The sequence below is a fragment of the Fonsecaea multimorphosa genome (genome assembly GCF_000836435.1).
Source record: "Fonsecaea multimorphosa CBS 102226 unplaced genomic scaffold supercont1.2, whole genome shotgun sequence".
NCBI lineage: Eukaryota > Fungi > Ascomycota > Eurotiomycetes > Chaetothyriales > Herpotrichiellaceae > Fonsecaea > Fonsecaea multimorphosa.
Window position 1 is genome coordinate 2081170 of NW_015971636.1, and position 15977 is coordinate 2097146.

Here is a 15977-nt window from a genome sequence, read left to right on the forward strand (position 1 = left end):
CCTTCTGCCCGAGACAAACTTTTGCATACAGCTCCATTTTCGCACGAGTCTTCGCCATCTACCTCGTCCAAACCATCGGTCATGGGTTCCGCAGCTACGGGCAGCTATGCCCTCTCGCAGACTCATCGAGAGGTAAGATTGAGAGACAGAGAGAGAGCAATACACACTCCATTGCGTCGTGCTACCGACGTTGAAGAGTAATTGGCCTTGCTGACCGGTGTCTCTTTGTACCCATGTAGATGCTCGAGAAGTCCCTCGTCGAGTCCGATTCGGAGATCGCTGAGATCATGGTACGTTCGTCCTTCCGCCGTCCTCACACCTTCCAACACAGTCATACAAGCCCATACACACGTACACACACACATATACATACATACTTGAATGGTACCTCGTATACTCACTCGAGTGCTGTGTGGATAGAAAAAAGAAATCAAACGCCAACGCGAGTCCATCATCCTGATCGCCTCCGAGAACGTGACCTCACGCGCCGTCTTCGACGCCCTCGGCTCGCCCATGTCCAACAAGTACAGCGAGGGATACCCGGGCGCGCGCTACTACGGCGGAAACCAGTTCATCGATGCCATCGAACTCACGTGCCAAAGCCGGGCCCTGACGGCCTTTCACTTGGACAGTGAGAAGTGGGGAGTCAACGTGCAGTGTTTGAGCGGGAGTCCCGCGAACCTGCAGGTGTACCAGGCACTGATGAGACCGCATGATCGGTTGATGGGCTTGGATCTGCCGCATGGTGGACACTTGAGTCACGGGTATCAGACGGCGCAGAGAAAGTAAGCAGATACGCCCATTTGTTTTGAGCAAAAAAATCGGTTGGTGTATTGACAACTCCACAGAATATCCGCAGTCTCAACCTACTTCGAAACTTTCCCCTACCGAGTCAACCTCGAGACGGGTATCATCGACTATGACCGCCTCGAAGAGAACGCCCTCATGTACCGCCCCAAGTGCCTCGTCGCAGGAACCTCCGCGTACTGCCGCCTGATCGACTACGCCCGCATGAGACAAATCGCAGACAAATGCGGCGCGTACCTGATCGTGGACATGGCACACATCTCCGGATTGATCGCCGCGGGCGTCATCCCGAGCCCCTTCGAGTACGCCGACGTGGTCACCACGACCACCCACAAATCTCTGCGTGGCCCCCGAGGAGCAATGATCTTCTACCGCAAGGGGGTTCGCAGCACAGACGCCAAAACGGGAAAACAGGTCCTCTACGATCTCGAGGGTCCTATCAACTTCTCCGTCTTCCCCGGTCACCAGGGTGGGCCGCACAACCATACCATCACCGCACTGGCAGTCGCCCTGAAGCAAGCGGCCACTCCCGAGTTCCGTGCATACCAAGAACAGGTGATCAAGAATGCCAAAGCCCTGGAAGTCGAGTTCAAGGAGTTGGGCTACAAGTTGGTCGCCGACGGGACGGACTCACACATGGTCCTTTTAGATCTCCGACCGCAGTCCCTTGATGGCGCCAGAGTCGAGGCCGTGCTGGAACAGATCAACATTGCGTGCAACAAGAACAGCATTCCCGGAGACAAGTCGGCCCTGACCCCCTGTGGCATCCGCATCGGCACGCCGGCCATGACCTCGCGCGGGTTTGGGGAAGAAGACTTTAAAAAGGTGGCCAGGTACATTGATACGAGCATCAAGCTGTGCAAGAAGATCCAGGGAGAATTGCCCAAGGAGGCCAACAAGTTGAAAGACTTTAGAGAGAAAGTGAGCAGCGACACCGTCGACGACATCTTGAAGTTGAGGGCCGAGGTTGCCGACTGGGCTTCGAGTTTCCCCTTGCCGGTGTAAGCATTGTCGCCCAGCTCTCTCCAAAAAGAAAAAGGCGAAGGTGTCATGATTTGATGTCATTTGGCGTTTCTGGGCGGGTGTGTCTGGCTGGGATGTGGTCATGGAGACTCTCAGATTTCAACGACTGGAAATTTTAAGGCTGCTGGAAAGAGGAGTGTGGAAGTTGGATGATCCAAAAAAAGAGCCGAAAGTTTGTATCTTCAACGATACCAGGTACCTAGATGCCTTCTTTGGAGGTTGCTGTCAGGCATGGTCGTGAAAAGTCGGCCACAATGGCATGGCCTGTTGGCCTTTTGAGACCCCACGAGCGAGTTTGTTCGGCAACGAGTATAGCACACAGCCGTTTGACCTCGTCACTTCTTTTCATGTCCCTTGACCTTTCTCGGCTGGACTTTTGTCTCATGAATTCCTCCCTGCACGCTTCTTGCGGGCCCCATGGCCGTGGGGACAGACGGTTCGCCCCTATGCAGTCATTTTCTCGTCTGTGCTCTCGTCCGTGCCCCTTGGGCAGTGTCTCCACCTCCTTCGGCGCAGCTGCTTTTTACAATGGCGCGCAAAGCTTTTCGTCGATAGGTGGAAAGTAAGCAGAGACGAAGGTGTGCGTAGTCGTAGTCGTAGCTGTCGTTTCCATCGTAGGCCCTTTTCGTCACAAAAAGAAAATACGGTTTCCGCTCTTGTCCTCTTCGCTCACCCCTCCTCACCTTCATTTTTTACCATTCCTCCTGCTTCTTGTGCCACCACACCGCCCTCCTCCTGCCTATGCTCCATAGGCTCATCTCTCATCTCCTCATCCTCATTCTCGTCCTCGTCCTTCATCTCGACATCCCTCCCCGCCTCGATCCCCGCCGTGGCGGCGGCAGCGGCGGCGGCAATCTCCCCGAACCGGCCCAACCTCCCCCTCAACCCTTGCACCATGCGTTCCAGCCTCCGGATCTCATCCTCCTGCTCGTCGACCGTCCTGTTCACGTCCGGTAGGCTGGTCACCGCCGCGCGGGCTTTCGCGAGACGCTGTTTCAGCGGGTAGATCTGTGCGGGGAGGTCTTTGAGGTCCAGAAGGGGTAAGTTGTGGAATGTCGCGGGGGCGGTTGCGGCTGTGGTTGTGGTTGTGCCGGACGGAGGAGGTGGTGGTGGCGGTGGTGGTTGTGACTGTGTTTGTGACTGTGTCTGTTGCTGGCTTGCCTGCGAGGGTGTGGAGGTTGATGGCGGGTTTTGAGATGTAGATGTAGAGTGTCCCTGCTGTGATGACCCTGGTTGCTGTTGTTGGTGGTGGCCATTCGTCTGAGCTTGAGCTTGCGTCTGCTGTTGCTGCTGCTGTGGGTGTTGATGGAGGATATTCAGCCGCGCGAGGAGGAGCCAGATGTCAGGGAGGATCGAGAACGTCGAGGGCGAAGGGAAAGGCGGGATGTCGGGATGGGCCTGGGCATGCGCTGCGGGCGTCGCATTTGCAGGCGAGGTGTTGTTGGTCGAGGAAGGCATCTTTTTCACCCTGCTATGCGCCGCGTCTTGCGTGTCCGTTACTGGGGGTGGTTTGGGTGGTGTATCCGTCTTGCCGTTCACTCCAGATACGCAGGGCAATACAACGTTGATAATCCGCTGCTGTTCAACGAACAGGAGGCCTCAAGTGCCAAAACAAAAAAGTCCCATCTAAGACGAGAACTTACAGTATGAGGTACCTACCTAGTAGGCAGTTAGACCACTCGAACAACAACTGCAATGGAGAAATCTGGGGTGCGGGAGCGCAAAGCCAACTTGGAAGCTCGGACAATCCTCTCCCGAAACGTCTGCTAGCGCAGCAGCCTTACGGGGGGCCCAATGCGGGGGGATGCAATGCATGTTCGACCAGGCTGTGCCCCTCTACCTAGGTAAGTACCCGTGGAAAGTACATACAGACTGCCTAGATACGTTCCTACTTGGGTACAAAGTACTCTCCTATTACTCTACTACCATAAGAACCATCCAGCAGAAAGCTTCACGATCGTGGTCCACGACCAAAAAGGACAGGCATGATGGCCACCACCAAGCAACGCATGGTCAAGCTCTCGCTCTTCGCGCGGCGCAAGAGTCATCTATCCGAGGAGGAGTTTCACCAGTACTGGTCCGAGACGCACAGGGCTCTAGCGATGGACTGGCTCGTGAGATATGGGATCGTCAAGTACACGCAGGTCAGTAGTTCTCTCATAAACACTTCTTCAAACCGCCCACTCATGGCTCGCCCGGCACAGTACCATACCCCCTCGAAGCTCCTTTCGTCTGCCCTAGCAGGGTTCCCTGCCCTGAAAGGTGTAAAGAAAGTCGACTTCGACGGCGTCGGCGAGTTTCTCATGCCAGATGTGGCATGCTTCCACAGGGCTCGCGAGGACCCATATTACGCCGAGGTTGTTGCGCCAGATGAGGAGAAGTTGTTCGACTGGGCTTCGGCGGAGTGGACCATTGGCTGGGAGGAGGTGTACATCAAGGACGGCAAGGTCGTGGATATGCCGTTTGGGGATGCTGAAGTGTCGAACTCCTGAACATAGGGGGGACATTGATTAGACGTACCCAGGACCAGCAAGGAGCATTTCAACCCAGCTTAGCTCAGTCATGTTCCCATACTTGCGTCGGATGTCCCTAGAGTTACAGATCGTTGAATCCAATGCAAGTCTTCTCAGCGAATCCCTTGTCCGCAACGGCCCAAGCCCACGCTCTCCCTGCTTCTCCCGTATACAGAGCAACGAACTGGTCGTCCCGCCCAGCCTCCTTCAACCACCCGACGCTTTCGAGGGCTTCGGTGGACATGCACGTCAAGAAATGCTGGAACTCCGCATCGTCGTCCAAGGCCAACGCATTGCCAGCAATGCCATGACACAGGCTGGGCTGCTTGGTGAGCAATCCTCTCTCCCAGGTGTCCTTCTGCGCCGCTTTGATGGCGGAGTCGATCTTGCCCTGCAGATTGGGGAAATGTGGGCGTAGAGACCTCAGAGCCAGTACGGCACCGGGTCCGCCGTGGCAGAACTGCACTAGTTTATCGGATCCCGGAGGTAGGGAGGCGGGGAAATTCCCGCTGGGGAGTTGGGCGTCAAGGAGTGATGAGAGGAGTTGTTCCACGGTTTGCGCGCACCAAGGTGAGGAGAGGAGTAGCTGGCACAAGATGCCGAACGTGCCGTGAGCGGCGCCCAGATACGCCTTGCCATGCCATGTCCAGGGTTGTTTCGAAGTCAGGATCCGCTGGACGGTCTTTCGGATGGTTGCCTCGATTAGTTCACTCGCCTTTGAACCCTCCTGGAAGCCAGACCGTGCGAGACGCAAGTAGTAAAGGTATCCCGACCGGCCGTACAACCACTCGTTTGATCCGTCCGCGCCGTTAATGACGGTCTCATAGGAACATAGTTGCTGGGCGAGACTGGCGTCCTGTTCCATCGCCGCGCGGATGGCGAGCTGTGCAAGGACCTCGTTTCCAATTCCACAATGGTTAGCGTCCACACTCTCCCGGCCACTGGACTGGCCGAGGTCCAGATATGCCTGTGCCCAGTCCAGGAGTGACTGACCTTTAAATGTGAGGTCTGGGTATAACTGAGAGAGGCGGAAGAACAAGTAGGCGACGGACGTAGGGCCATAGTAGAGACCGTGAAATGTCCACCCGGTCGAACATGTTTGGACCGGCGGGTTATAGGCGTTGATGCGCGTAAGGGAGGCCAGGAGTTCTTGATGGGCGTCGGCGCGCCGGGATGGGGGCTTGTCGTTCGGAAAGTGTCGGCCTGACGAGCTCATCTTTGGCTGGAATTTCTTTCTCGAGTCGGGCGATTGTGGCTGCTGTTATGATGTTGGGGAATGTGAAGACTGAAGAACAATTTAAGGAGCCTTGTGAGACAAACTGTTTCCAGAGCCTCGCGGGTCTGACATCATCTTGGCGCAGCAGCTACAGCTGTACCACAACACGTTTCTTTCTTCATCCACATCGTTCTACACAAACCTTGAACATTTGCTTGTATCTTAATGATCATGACGGAGGGGTCGATGGCCACAAGTGAGACCACTCGACATTACAGACAGATCTTCTAGGTTCCAGCGACAAGAGGACAAGATATCACGGCCCTGCCTGCATGGTTCATACTACGTACATGCTCGACAGCCACCTACTCCAGAAACAGGATTAAGTGTAAAGGGAAAAGAAGGAAGGGTTTGCATCTGGTTTTTGAGCTGTCCAAATGGTCGATACAGAGATCCCACTCGTTGCCTCAATCTCATGGGGGTGTCGATGCTTGGTTCAAAGGCAGCCTCCTCCATCTAACCCTGATCAAACGGTCCTCTCCATCGAACTTCAGAGGATCATCCAAGCTTAACACCAGGTATTTCCCATCGCTCTCGTCGACAAATCTCATGATCCTTCTCTGGATGTCACCCACCAGATACGGCAAGTTCGAGTTTCTCATGTTGTGCATCAAGATTGGGCGACCTTTGTCGTCACCGCGTTCATCCAGATAGAAGGCGCCGGTGTATGCAACATAGTTTCTGCCCACGGTAGCCCAGTCGGCATCTGAGCCGGCTTTTGACCCTGACCTGTCTCCGAAGGGCTTCTGTCCTGGTGTCTGGAGCTGCGCGGACATATAGCCGTCGGGGGTGTACATGATGATTCCCTTTGCATCCTGCCCCATTGGATAGAATTTGTTCGATTCGTCATTGGGCAGGTAGGCGACATATTCGATTAGTTCCCACGCGCCAATGAGCTGGGACCGGATCGAGCCTGGGCTGCCGGCTGCCATGGTTTGACACAATTGAGACGTGGTCGATGTTGAATGAATACGCAACAAGACGAGGCTGCAGCGGGAAATATGTACTCAAGACTGACATCAGCTGATGGGGAGCCTTGATCCTCGTGGAACGGAGGATATCTGATGCTTCCTTTTCCCCACCTCCGCTGAATATATAGTTTTATTCATCCACGGCCGGTATATGCAATTAGAGATCTTTCAGGATAGCCGAGCACGCCGAGGAAGCACCCGGACCCCCGCGCAGATTGCACGAGGAGTCGAGATGTCATAACAAGGGTTGCCGAATCAAGCATTGTCTTCCTTGGCTCCGTATACCTTGTGTCGGCCTGAGGGACTGCAGATTGAAAGGGACTCTCCTCGGTAGTTGAAGGCGAGTCTAGAGGTCGGACATATCTAGGCCGATGTCTTCTGTATAAAGTCTAAATAGAAAGCATTGAACGAAATACTGATTTTCTAAGATTCGACCCAAAGAGCTTGTCCCAGACATGACAGAGCTCAAAATCACCGACAGCGACATTGGTAAGCTGAAATTTAATGTTTAGGGAGACGAAAGGGTACCAGGTCCAGGAAACTGACTCGTCCTCTTGCATAGGGGATAAGTTGCGAGGGAAATCTGCCATCGTGACAGGTGGCTCATCGGGTTAGTCTTTAGTTTGGCGTCCAATATCGTTGACATGATCACGAATTCAGCGTAGACTGTGCTAACGCCGGAGACTAGGTATTGGCCAAGGTATGTGGCTCTTGTCTTCTTTGCGAAATCCGTTTCGCCCCAGTCGCCTTCACACTGAATTCGAGATAGGTATTGTGCATTACTTGACCAAGTGCGGTGTCAAAGTCTTGATAGGCGACTTACAGCCACCAACTGAGCCCGTCGATGGCCCCGTGTACCAGAAGACGGATGCTGGCAGCTGGGACGACCTACTTGCCCTGTTCAAAAAGGCCCAACAGTTGTTTGGTCGAATCGATATAGTCGTACCCAATGCTGGCTTTGGTGACCGCGGCGACTACTACTTCAAGCAGGAAGCCAATGGGGATCCTATCAAGCCCGAGTTTTCCTGTCTTAAAGTGACTCTGATCGGCCAGATGTATACTGTGAAATTGGCGATGCATTTTATGCGTTACCAAAACCCCCAGGGCGGAGTCATTGTGTCGACAGTGTCTCGAAGTGGCTATGACTGTCAAAGTATTCCTGTCTATGCTGCGTCCAAGCATGGCATGATCGGACTGATGCGGGGTCTGAGAAATCACACACCAGCATGGAATATCCGCGTGAACTCGATCGCACCCCATGTCACGGACACAGCGGCTGTCAGAAGGGTGGAATGGCTGGTTCCGGAGCTCAAGAGGGTCGGTATTCCTGTGAGCACGGTAGAAGAAACGGCGAGGGCAGCGGCCTTCCTGGCAGCGAATGAATCGTATAATGGCTGTACCGTCAGCATCATGGGGAGTGAGTATCGTGAGCTGGAGAGCGGTGTGGAAAGGCATAAGCGCGATGTCATGGGAAACGATCCAAGATTCAACATGACTCCTGAGCAGCAGGAGGTGATGGGTAAGCCCTTCCCTTTGCTGGATTTCGAGTGTATACATCTGACTGCTGATCAAGACAATATATTCCCACCTGCCGCAAAGTGGTAGAGGCTTGAGAGAAGTCGGCTGGTCGCGCTGAAGCTTGGGAATGACGCCTCTCGTTTCTGTCGACGAAGAGCTTGTGGTGGATATTTGCGCCTTGTAGATCCACTGATATGATACAGATATGGCTCTCGCCTCAGAAACGGGTGTTCAGATCCCAGTAATACCTACCTAAGGCTTTGTCCTTTTTCCTGGTCGGAGGCACTGCCATAAATTAGTCTGACAACCTGAACATCAACCAAAATACCCCGGTCCATTGGCTCTGGAAAAGTGACACTGCGCAACATTCCGATTGAAGCCCATAAGAGCAAGGGAAACACCATGGCGGTGGCTTGTATTTGTTCGCCTACCTGATTTCGATCCATGTATGGGAGCTTCGGACTGTCGACGCCGAGTCGATGGCTCTCATCACGGCCCGAACGGGTGTTCGCCCTCCCATTGATCCATGTGAGAGGACATGCTTCGTCCGTCGTTGCACATTGTCAACCCGGAAGAATGAAATCTGTAGATTGATTCGCTTCTGTGTCGGGCCAGATGGATCTCGCGATTGAAGGCTGCAGTCTTGGAAAGGGCACGGAAAGAGGAAGAGCTCGTAGCGTTATAAGTAATTGCGGAAGTGGATTCCTGGTTAGGGGCCAATACGCCCGCCCAAGTAGAGCCTAGAAGCCCGCTAGTCCGATCCCCGCCCACCAGTCCAAATCTCGGGGGGCACCCTACAGGCTAGGTGCAATTTCTACCTGCCTAGGTGCCTACCTAGGTCACCGCGCAGGCGCTTACCACCCCCAATCACCGCTCAGGTGCCCACCACTGGACTCCATGAGCACCAAGGAAGCCATCTATCCATCCAGTCACTCTTCGCCCTGCTTGTCTCTACCAACATCCTGGTCTCTTCCTTCAACCTCCCTGAACCTTCGCCATGCCGCCGTCACTTCGGAAAGCGTGCCACGCCTGCACCACCGCAAAGCGTCGCTGCGTGCCTCAACTCCCACAGTGCGCCCGTTGTGCCGAGAAGGGACTGCGCTGTACCTACGACTTGGAACCTGTGACCAATCTTGAGACGGACAGCTCTCGTCAGCCACACACGACGACCCAAAGCCCTTGGGAACCACTCCCTTCGATCATCTTCGATTCTGTCGCTTCGGCTCACGAAGCCGCCGTGCGTTCCTACTCCTCCGAGGGCTACGAGATGCTACCCGTGATGGCAAACCAGGATACGGTCATGTTGGTCGTAGAGCGTCACCTGGGACCTATCCCCTTGCTCACATTCCAGCAAAGAACCACCCCCTACATTCATAGGCAGGTGCTGTTGGCCACTAAGCTGAAATCTGCAAGCCTGGTTCTTGGAGACGTCGATGGCTCTGGGAGGACACTCGGCCTCAATTCCGCCTTTCTAGAAGGGGCGCAACAACACCTATTATCGCTGGAGATCGAACAGCTAACGTTCACCGAGTTCCTGGGAGCATTTCACATGCTGGCGGCTATCCTACTCTCCTTGATTCTGAGCTTTGGCCGATCCTCGCCCAACGCTCAACTACCGCCGATTCTGCTCGATCTCTGGACAACCTGGACAAAGCATTTTCATACAATCCTCCCACGAACACTCAGCAGCGACCTGTCGGCATGGCAGGCCTGGTGTACTGCTGAAAGTGCTCGGAGAACGCTTCTATATATCATTCTGGTGGACGGAATGGTGGAAGTGGCCCAGAAAGGATTTTGCCACTACCGCCCCATGGTGGAGTCTCTGCCTTTTGATGCAAGGACAGGTCTCTGGGAGGCAGACACTGCTGAAGAATGGCGAGCTGCCGTGGCTGCGCACGGCGGTGCCGAATCCGAACTGATGTCCTGGGCCGAATTCATTAGAATTGGGGGTCCAGAGCCTCGCGGGGATTATGACGGGATGCTCCAGCGAATGCTCCTCATTATTCATTTTGGCAGGGCCGCTGCTGACGTCCAGTGACCCACACGAGACACCGCGCTCTGTTCAACCACTGATATGTTTGTACCTCGTTCCCGACTCTGCATGACAAGACCGACAGTGTCCACCTGTTACGGTAGCCTTGCCGCCAAAAATGGTACTCGGAATCTCTCCTGGATTTACCCGAGTGGAATCTAATACTATTTCGGTTAAACGACATTCCTGCTCCACAACATCGTGGGCCAACGCTATCGTACTCGTACCACAATTTGTATCCAAGTACATCTCTGGAAGAAGAAGAAGAAGGAAAATAACAGCGTCTGACTCGCGAGATGCTCCTCACAGAACATGGACATCCCTCTTGGTCCGAGAGGGAGGCTCTCTTGTCTGACAGCGCATTTACTTCAAGTACCTCTCCACTTCAGGGTGACGGCAATCCATCTCGAGCAGTCAGAAGACGAGATCAACATCCACCAGAGGCATATAAAAGGGACGAACCGACCATGCTCGCCCCGACAAAGTGCAAGCCTTGTTTGAGCAGGCTCATATATTTGTCCCGTACCACAATTCACCCTTAAACTGAACCATGGAATACAACCAGGATCTCCCCAAAGGCAATCCCCAGTATGTCCCTCCAGCTACATCTTATCGACAAATCCGGTCCTATCTTTACTTGAATAATGCTAATGACCTTTTTCGCGGAAAACTAGTAAACCAGTCTACTGCTGGGGCCACAAAGATCTCCCCGCGCAGCGCGGCGTGGTCACGTATTCAGTCTCGCCCAACAGGCTCAACCCGCTCGCAACCGCCCTGCACAGCGCCGTGTTCAACACGTACCGTCGAACAAAAAACCAGGTGCTGTACTGGGTCCCGCCGTTGGTCGGGGCGTATCTGTTGATGGACTGGGCGGATCGACGGTAAGCTCAGTCGAGTCTTTTATCACTTCTTTTATCACTACTCCGGACGACCAGAAGGAGATTTCCGAAGGGATGTCCGGGCGGATGGTTTTATGTGAACGTCCTTGCATGCAAGGGAAGGAGATCTGGTCGTCTTGGTTTCTTTGCCCCTTGTCCTTCTCTCCTGCAATGCGACATATCAAGTCACTTGTATGTATATATACGCATACTGACAAGGACACCATTGCTACATCAGGAACCAGTATCTCAACTCCAAAGCTGGCAGGGCCGAGACCGCCGAAGACGACTAAAGGACACCTCGAGACGATTGAGACCACCCACTTTGCGGCGGAAGAGAAGAGGACGAGACATAGAAGTTTCAGAGATAGACAGGGCGAATATGTCGGGACATTGGAGAAGATGGCTAGTCCACGGGGCGTTTCGGAAAACCATCATTGAGCCTCACTACTGACTGCCTTGCCAGCTCCATTTCACAAGCGGAATTGCTGCGGCATTGCTCTGGCCTGGGTTGAAAAGGGTTTGAACCCAGTGCCGGTCTCATTGATCCAGTTGAATCCCTGACTATCAACACAATCATGCAGAACCTGACCCCAATATGACTTACTCGCCCGGAAGCAGAAAACACAGTGGGTGGGTTTCCGTCGCTCGTTTCTTCACGCTCCTCAAGAGACTCGCTTGTCCTCCATACACAATGTTTACTCTTCTTTTCTTTTCTTTCTTTTTTACAGAAATCGAGACCTCGTTTCGATGTTTCTAAATTCTGCCCCCTTTCGGCCCATGGCCGTAATTGATCCTACCAAGCCCATCCCGCCGACCTTTATTTGAGATCGGTCAAACCATGATATACAACTCGTCCTTAGGCAACCCATCTTCTTTCAAGTTTGGATAGTACGGCACCATCGCATCGGCACTGTGCACGTATGCATCGTTGTATAGTCTCCAGTAAGGAGTGCGGACTTTCCTCGCCGGATGGAACAATCCCGCCCATACATAATTCATCACAATGCCAGTGCCAACCGCCATTCTAATTGCCTCAATGGCCTCGATGATCCTGTCAATAACATGAGGGGACGTCTCGAATAGATTTGGATAGAGCAGGTTCAGGAGATGGACCATTGCGTCTTCACATCCCAGACCCATCACACCTAGGGCGACATGTTTGACAACACTGGCGGCAGTCTGCCGGTGGACTTGATCCCGGTCGATCAGTGCATCCTCCAGTAACGGTGTAACGGCATAGACATAGTCCTTGGCCATTTCGCCGATGTATTCGAATAGGAAACTCAAGGATTTCAACACGCCGTTCTGCACATTAAGTTCAGGGACGCGGTATTCATTCATCAACGCTGGTAGGACGGTGAATGGTGCGCATGTTTCCGCAACAATTCCGATAGCCACCGCAGTGCACACACGGGACTGCCGCTCTTGAACGCGCAGATTATTGAGCAGGGTTGCGAGCACATCCTGTGGACCGATTGCTTTGGCGATAAATCCGAACGTATTGTTGGCCGCGCGACGGATTCCCTTCTTGTGTGCTTTCAGCATATCCAAAAGTTCAAAGCAGATACGCATCCACTCTCTTGCGTTGACAGATTCAGGACCGCGATCCGCAATTCGTCCCACGAGGTCAATGGTGTTTTCCTGGACTTTTTCGTGGCGGTTGCGCAGAATGGGGGTTAGCCGTGGTAAAAGGTCCTTGATCGGTGGTTGCATTTGGTTTATACCCACCACGGTGACTATGGATCGCAGCGCACCCAGGATAGAACCCAAGACTTCTGGATACTCCTCACCGAGGTACTCGTAGAGGACGACACCTAGCTTACCCATCAGAGCATCTTCACCGCATTGTTTCATGACCATGGCAATACGCGAAATAAGGTCTGCGGCTTGCTGTCGAACGGTGGCAGATTTGTTGTTCAGTCGCCAGAGGATCGTGCTGACAATTTGTGGCAGGTAAGGTTTACATCGCGTGCCTAGGGCGTTGACGACTGTCCCGAATCCATTAAGCATGACAATGTCCTCGATGCTTTGCTCTTGGAAGGCGTGGAGGATGCCGTCCACGAGCCGCTCTTCGAGTCGTTCGCCGATATCCGCAGCGCCGAGGGAGGCGATGACCTTTTCGATAGTTTCCACAGTCATTTTGCGGTAGGCTTCGCTTTCGTCCTTCAGGTTGTTGACGATCCGCTCGACAATCTCGCTGACACCGACTTTCTGGCCGAGATCCACAGTTGTTTCGACGACTTGACGGTAATTTCTCTTGTCAAGTGCCATCCGCCGGACCCAGAAGCTCTTGAAGAATTCTTGCAACACGTGTTCCTTCAAGTATCCAGCAGTCACACCGTCGGTGCTCGCGCACTGAGAAACAACTTTCAGCACAACCTTCTTCATTTCTTCGTCCGGCGAGGCAAATTCTCGAAGCAGGATTTCCATAATCTGGCTTGTGTAATAGTTCGCATATTCCTCGTCCATGAGAGGGATAATGTAGCCCACAGCCTTCAAGAAGCCAGCAAGCCCTTTACCTCGTTGCTTTCTCGCACCTGTCCAAAGAGGATTGAGAATATCGTCGAAGCTCTCGATGCCGTAAGGATTGGCGGCCTCGGCCAGTGCAGCAATTGCCAGAGAAGTAACCGTCCTCACCTTAGCTTGTTCATCACTTAAATTATCGGCAATGCAATCGACCAAGCCTTTCAAATGAGGCAATACCGCACAGCCCATCAAGATCGGGATTTGTTGCACAATCTTGACGCCTGTGTGACGCGCCTGCCATGACTTCTTGCTCCGACAGACTGCACGTAGGAAGGGGAGGAGTGCCGGAATTCCCAGCGCTGAAGCCACCACAGCGAATGCCCTTGCAGTGGTATTACGGACGTATTCGTCCACATGGTCGATATCTGGTCGCATTGTACTGATCATATGAGCCAAGCCAGCAGCTTTGGCCAGATTGGAGATGATTTCCCGTCCTTCCACACGAGCATAGTAGTCCTGGTCAATGAGGAGAGGCTCAATCACGACCAAGATCTTGTGGACATAGGGTCTGATCAGATCATCGAGCTTGTAAAGAACACGGTCGATAACCTTGACGAGCAAATGGCGTTCCTGATCTTCTAGGCTTTTTTCCATCAACAAGGGCAAAATCTGGTTGAATAAAGGCCCCGCTCCAAATTGGCGTGCATTATCAGTCAACTGTCGGAGGGCAGTCTTACGCATTGGCGGAGTGCCGTTCTTGACTTTGAGCAGTAGACGCATGATTTTTCTCTCTTTCAACTCCTCAACTGACAGGGCATTTTCATCTGCACCATCGACGAGTTTGCCGAAATAAGTCATGTCCTCAGCCTTGAAAAATTGGAGGTCACCCACCCCAGGGATTTCTGTGGGAAGCTGCTTGCCCAGCATTCTTGGGTTTTCTGGCTCCTGCATCATGAAGCCACCTATGCCAGCTGAGGCGGCCGTGGCGGGCGTTGCGGCGACTTTTCTGGCGACAGGTCGGATTGGGGCGTATCCAGGGGGTGGTTCGAGGACGGTGTAACCTTCTGTAGGAAGCATCATATCGAGTTCTTCGTCTGACCAAGGAGCGTTTCTTCCCGTGATATCTGTCCCAAAGCTTACCTGTGCCATTTGTGAGGGATGCATTGGCGTGGCAAGCCCAGCATTGCCAACGGGGGTCGCCGATGTAAGTGCAGGCGCTTGATCCCATCTAGATCGTTTTGTTGGCGCTGGTGCTCCGTCCGGGGCGGGAGCCTGATCCCATCTCGAACGCTTTTTCACCTCGGCGCCGTCAGGGGCAGGAGTGGCTTCGCTGGATACATCCCATCTCTTCTTGCGCTTGCGTCCCGTTGCCTCAACAGTCGACCCCGCGTCCGCATTCTCCTTGTCCGCTTCTTCCTTGAGCGTTGGTCTGTGCTCGACGGTGTCACCATTTGTCTGTTTCTCGGAAATGAGTTTCTTCACCCGTTCTTCCTCGCGCTCGAGATCTTGCAACTGCATGACCTCACGGTAGGTGGCACCTTCATTAACACCAGCATGCTTGTTTGCAGCAAAGGGATCGGCTCGAGTGGGTGTCAAAGGACCACGATCAAATCTTCGCTTCTGGTAATCAGTCTCACGATCTGCTATTCTGGCAGATTTCTCACGCCCAAGTAAGATGTCCTCTTCCTCCACCCCATTTCCGGTTGCGAATTCGCTCATTTGGTCCTTGGTCGCTGTATACTGTCCGACGAGTCTCCGACTGCTGTCTGCATCGGGCATCTCGTCATCTTCGCCATCGGCGGGGAGGGAGGTGTGGTAACCAGCAAACTTGTCGCCGCCATCCCGGTCGTAGAGAACAGTATCAAAACTTTCAGTCAAAGACGCCTTGGTGGATGAGTCAGTGCGTTGAGTGGATGGATCGAAGGTCTTTGAACCTTTCTTGCCGGCTGCTTGAGCATTGCGCTCTGCCTGCAGGCGCCGCACAGTATCGAAGTCGGCTTGAAGCGATGTCAGCTGGGAGTCCATAGTTGATCTCGTAGGGTGCTTACCGTCCGACATATTGCGCGCCGTGACGACCTCGATGGAGATTGAGCAAGCAGAGACAAGACGAAGCGTGTAGAGGAGGAAAGAGTTGATTCGTGAAATGAAAGTCTCCGCAGTCAAGTCACTGCCACGGCAAGAGGCGAGAAGTGGCAGCAGGAGCCTAAATTTGTCACCATCCACGTGACCACATTTGTCAGGACCGTCATGTGACCAGGATATCTCTTGGCGTTTCCTCGCTTCTAGAAACTGTTGAGCTCGCAACTTCCCGCCTCGACCATCTCGTCCGCCTCTAAGGTGCACGTTTGTTTCGGCTACGAATATTCATTAACAGGGGCGCACATGGACCGTTGCATTTTCACCATTGCTCATTTAGGCACATGCCAACCTCGTATAGATCCTGCAGAACCCGACACTTAGCACCGAACAGGCATCAAGCGGACTGCAGTG

General features: G+C 53.5%; 9 protein-coding genes across 9 annotated transcripts; 5 read left to right on the forward strand and 4 right to left on the reverse strand.

The window, feature by feature from the left end:
• Window positions 1-81: 81 nt before the first annotated feature.
• On the forward strand, window positions 82-1812 carry Z520_01701 (serine hydroxymethyltransferase, cytosolic; the record flags this gene model as incomplete). Its single annotated transcript, XM_016772217.1, has 4 exons — window positions 82-132; window positions 240-290; window positions 421-785; window positions 849-1812. 4 exons carry the CDS (start codon window positions 82-84, stop codon window positions 1810-1812), a joined length of 1431 nt encoding a protein of 476 aa, XP_016637356.1.
• A 687-nt stretch (window positions 1813-2499) lies between these two features.
• On the reverse strand, window positions 2500-3288 carry Z520_01702 (uncharacterized protein; the record flags this gene model as incomplete). The annotated part of the gene is made up of 1 exon (XM_016772218.1): window positions 2500-3288. The coding sequence occupies one exon, from the start codon at window positions 3286-3288 to the stop codon at window positions 2500-2502; it is 789 nt and encodes a 262-aa protein (XP_016637357.1).
• Window positions 3289-3815: 527 nt separating this feature from the next.
• Z520_01703 (uncharacterized protein) lies at window positions 3816-4322 on the forward strand (the record flags this gene model as incomplete). The annotated part of the gene is made up of 2 exons (XM_016772219.1): window positions 3816-3974; window positions 4035-4322. The coding sequence occupies 2 exons, from the start codon at window positions 3816-3818 to the stop codon at window positions 4320-4322; spliced, it is 447 nt and encodes a 148-aa protein (XP_016637358.1).
• A 103-nt stretch (window positions 4323-4425) lies between these two features.
• Z520_01704 (uncharacterized protein) lies at window positions 4426-5559 on the reverse strand (the record flags this gene model as incomplete). Its single annotated transcript, XM_016772220.1, has 1 exon — window positions 4426-5559. One exon carries the CDS (start codon window positions 5557-5559, stop codon window positions 4426-4428), a length of 1134 nt encoding a protein of 377 aa, XP_016637359.1.
• A 473-nt stretch (window positions 5560-6032) lies between these two features.
• Window positions 6033-6551, reverse strand: Z520_01705 (uncharacterized protein; the record flags this gene model as incomplete). The annotated part of the gene is made up of 1 exon (XM_016772221.1): window positions 6033-6551. The coding sequence occupies one exon, from the start codon at window positions 6549-6551 to the stop codon at window positions 6033-6035; it is 519 nt and encodes a 172-aa protein (XP_016637360.1).
• Window positions 6552-7045: 494 nt separating this feature from the next.
• Window positions 7046-8195, forward strand: Z520_01706 (uncharacterized protein; the record flags this gene model as incomplete). Its single annotated transcript, XM_016772222.1, has 5 exons — window positions 7046-7079; window positions 7153-7200; window positions 7279-7290; window positions 7360-8109; window positions 8164-8195. 5 exons carry the CDS (start codon window positions 7046-7048, stop codon window positions 8193-8195), a joined length of 876 nt encoding a protein of 291 aa, XP_016637361.1.
• Window positions 8196-9105: 910 nt separating this feature from the next.
• On the forward strand, window positions 9106-10146 carry Z520_01707 (uncharacterized protein; the record flags this gene model as incomplete). Its single annotated transcript, XM_016772223.1, has 1 exon — window positions 9106-10146. The coding sequence occupies one exon, from the start codon at window positions 9106-9108 to the stop codon at window positions 10144-10146; it is 1041 nt and encodes a 346-aa protein (XP_016637362.1).
• A 544-nt stretch (window positions 10147-10690) lies between these two features.
• On the forward strand, window positions 10691-11025 carry Z520_01708 (uncharacterized protein; the record flags this gene model as incomplete). The annotated part of the gene is made up of 2 exons (XM_016772224.1): window positions 10691-10728; window positions 10815-11025. The coding sequence occupies 2 exons, from the start codon at window positions 10691-10693 to the stop codon at window positions 11023-11025; spliced, it is 249 nt and encodes an 82-aa protein (XP_016637363.1).
• Window positions 11026-11852: 827 nt separating this feature from the next.
• Z520_01709 (uncharacterized protein) lies at window positions 11853-15545 on the reverse strand (the record flags this gene model as incomplete). The annotated part of the gene is made up of 1 exon (XM_016772225.1): window positions 11853-15545. One exon carries the CDS (start codon window positions 15543-15545, stop codon window positions 11853-11855), a length of 3693 nt encoding a protein of 1230 aa, XP_016637364.1.
• Window positions 15546-15977: the final 432 nt, after the last annotated feature.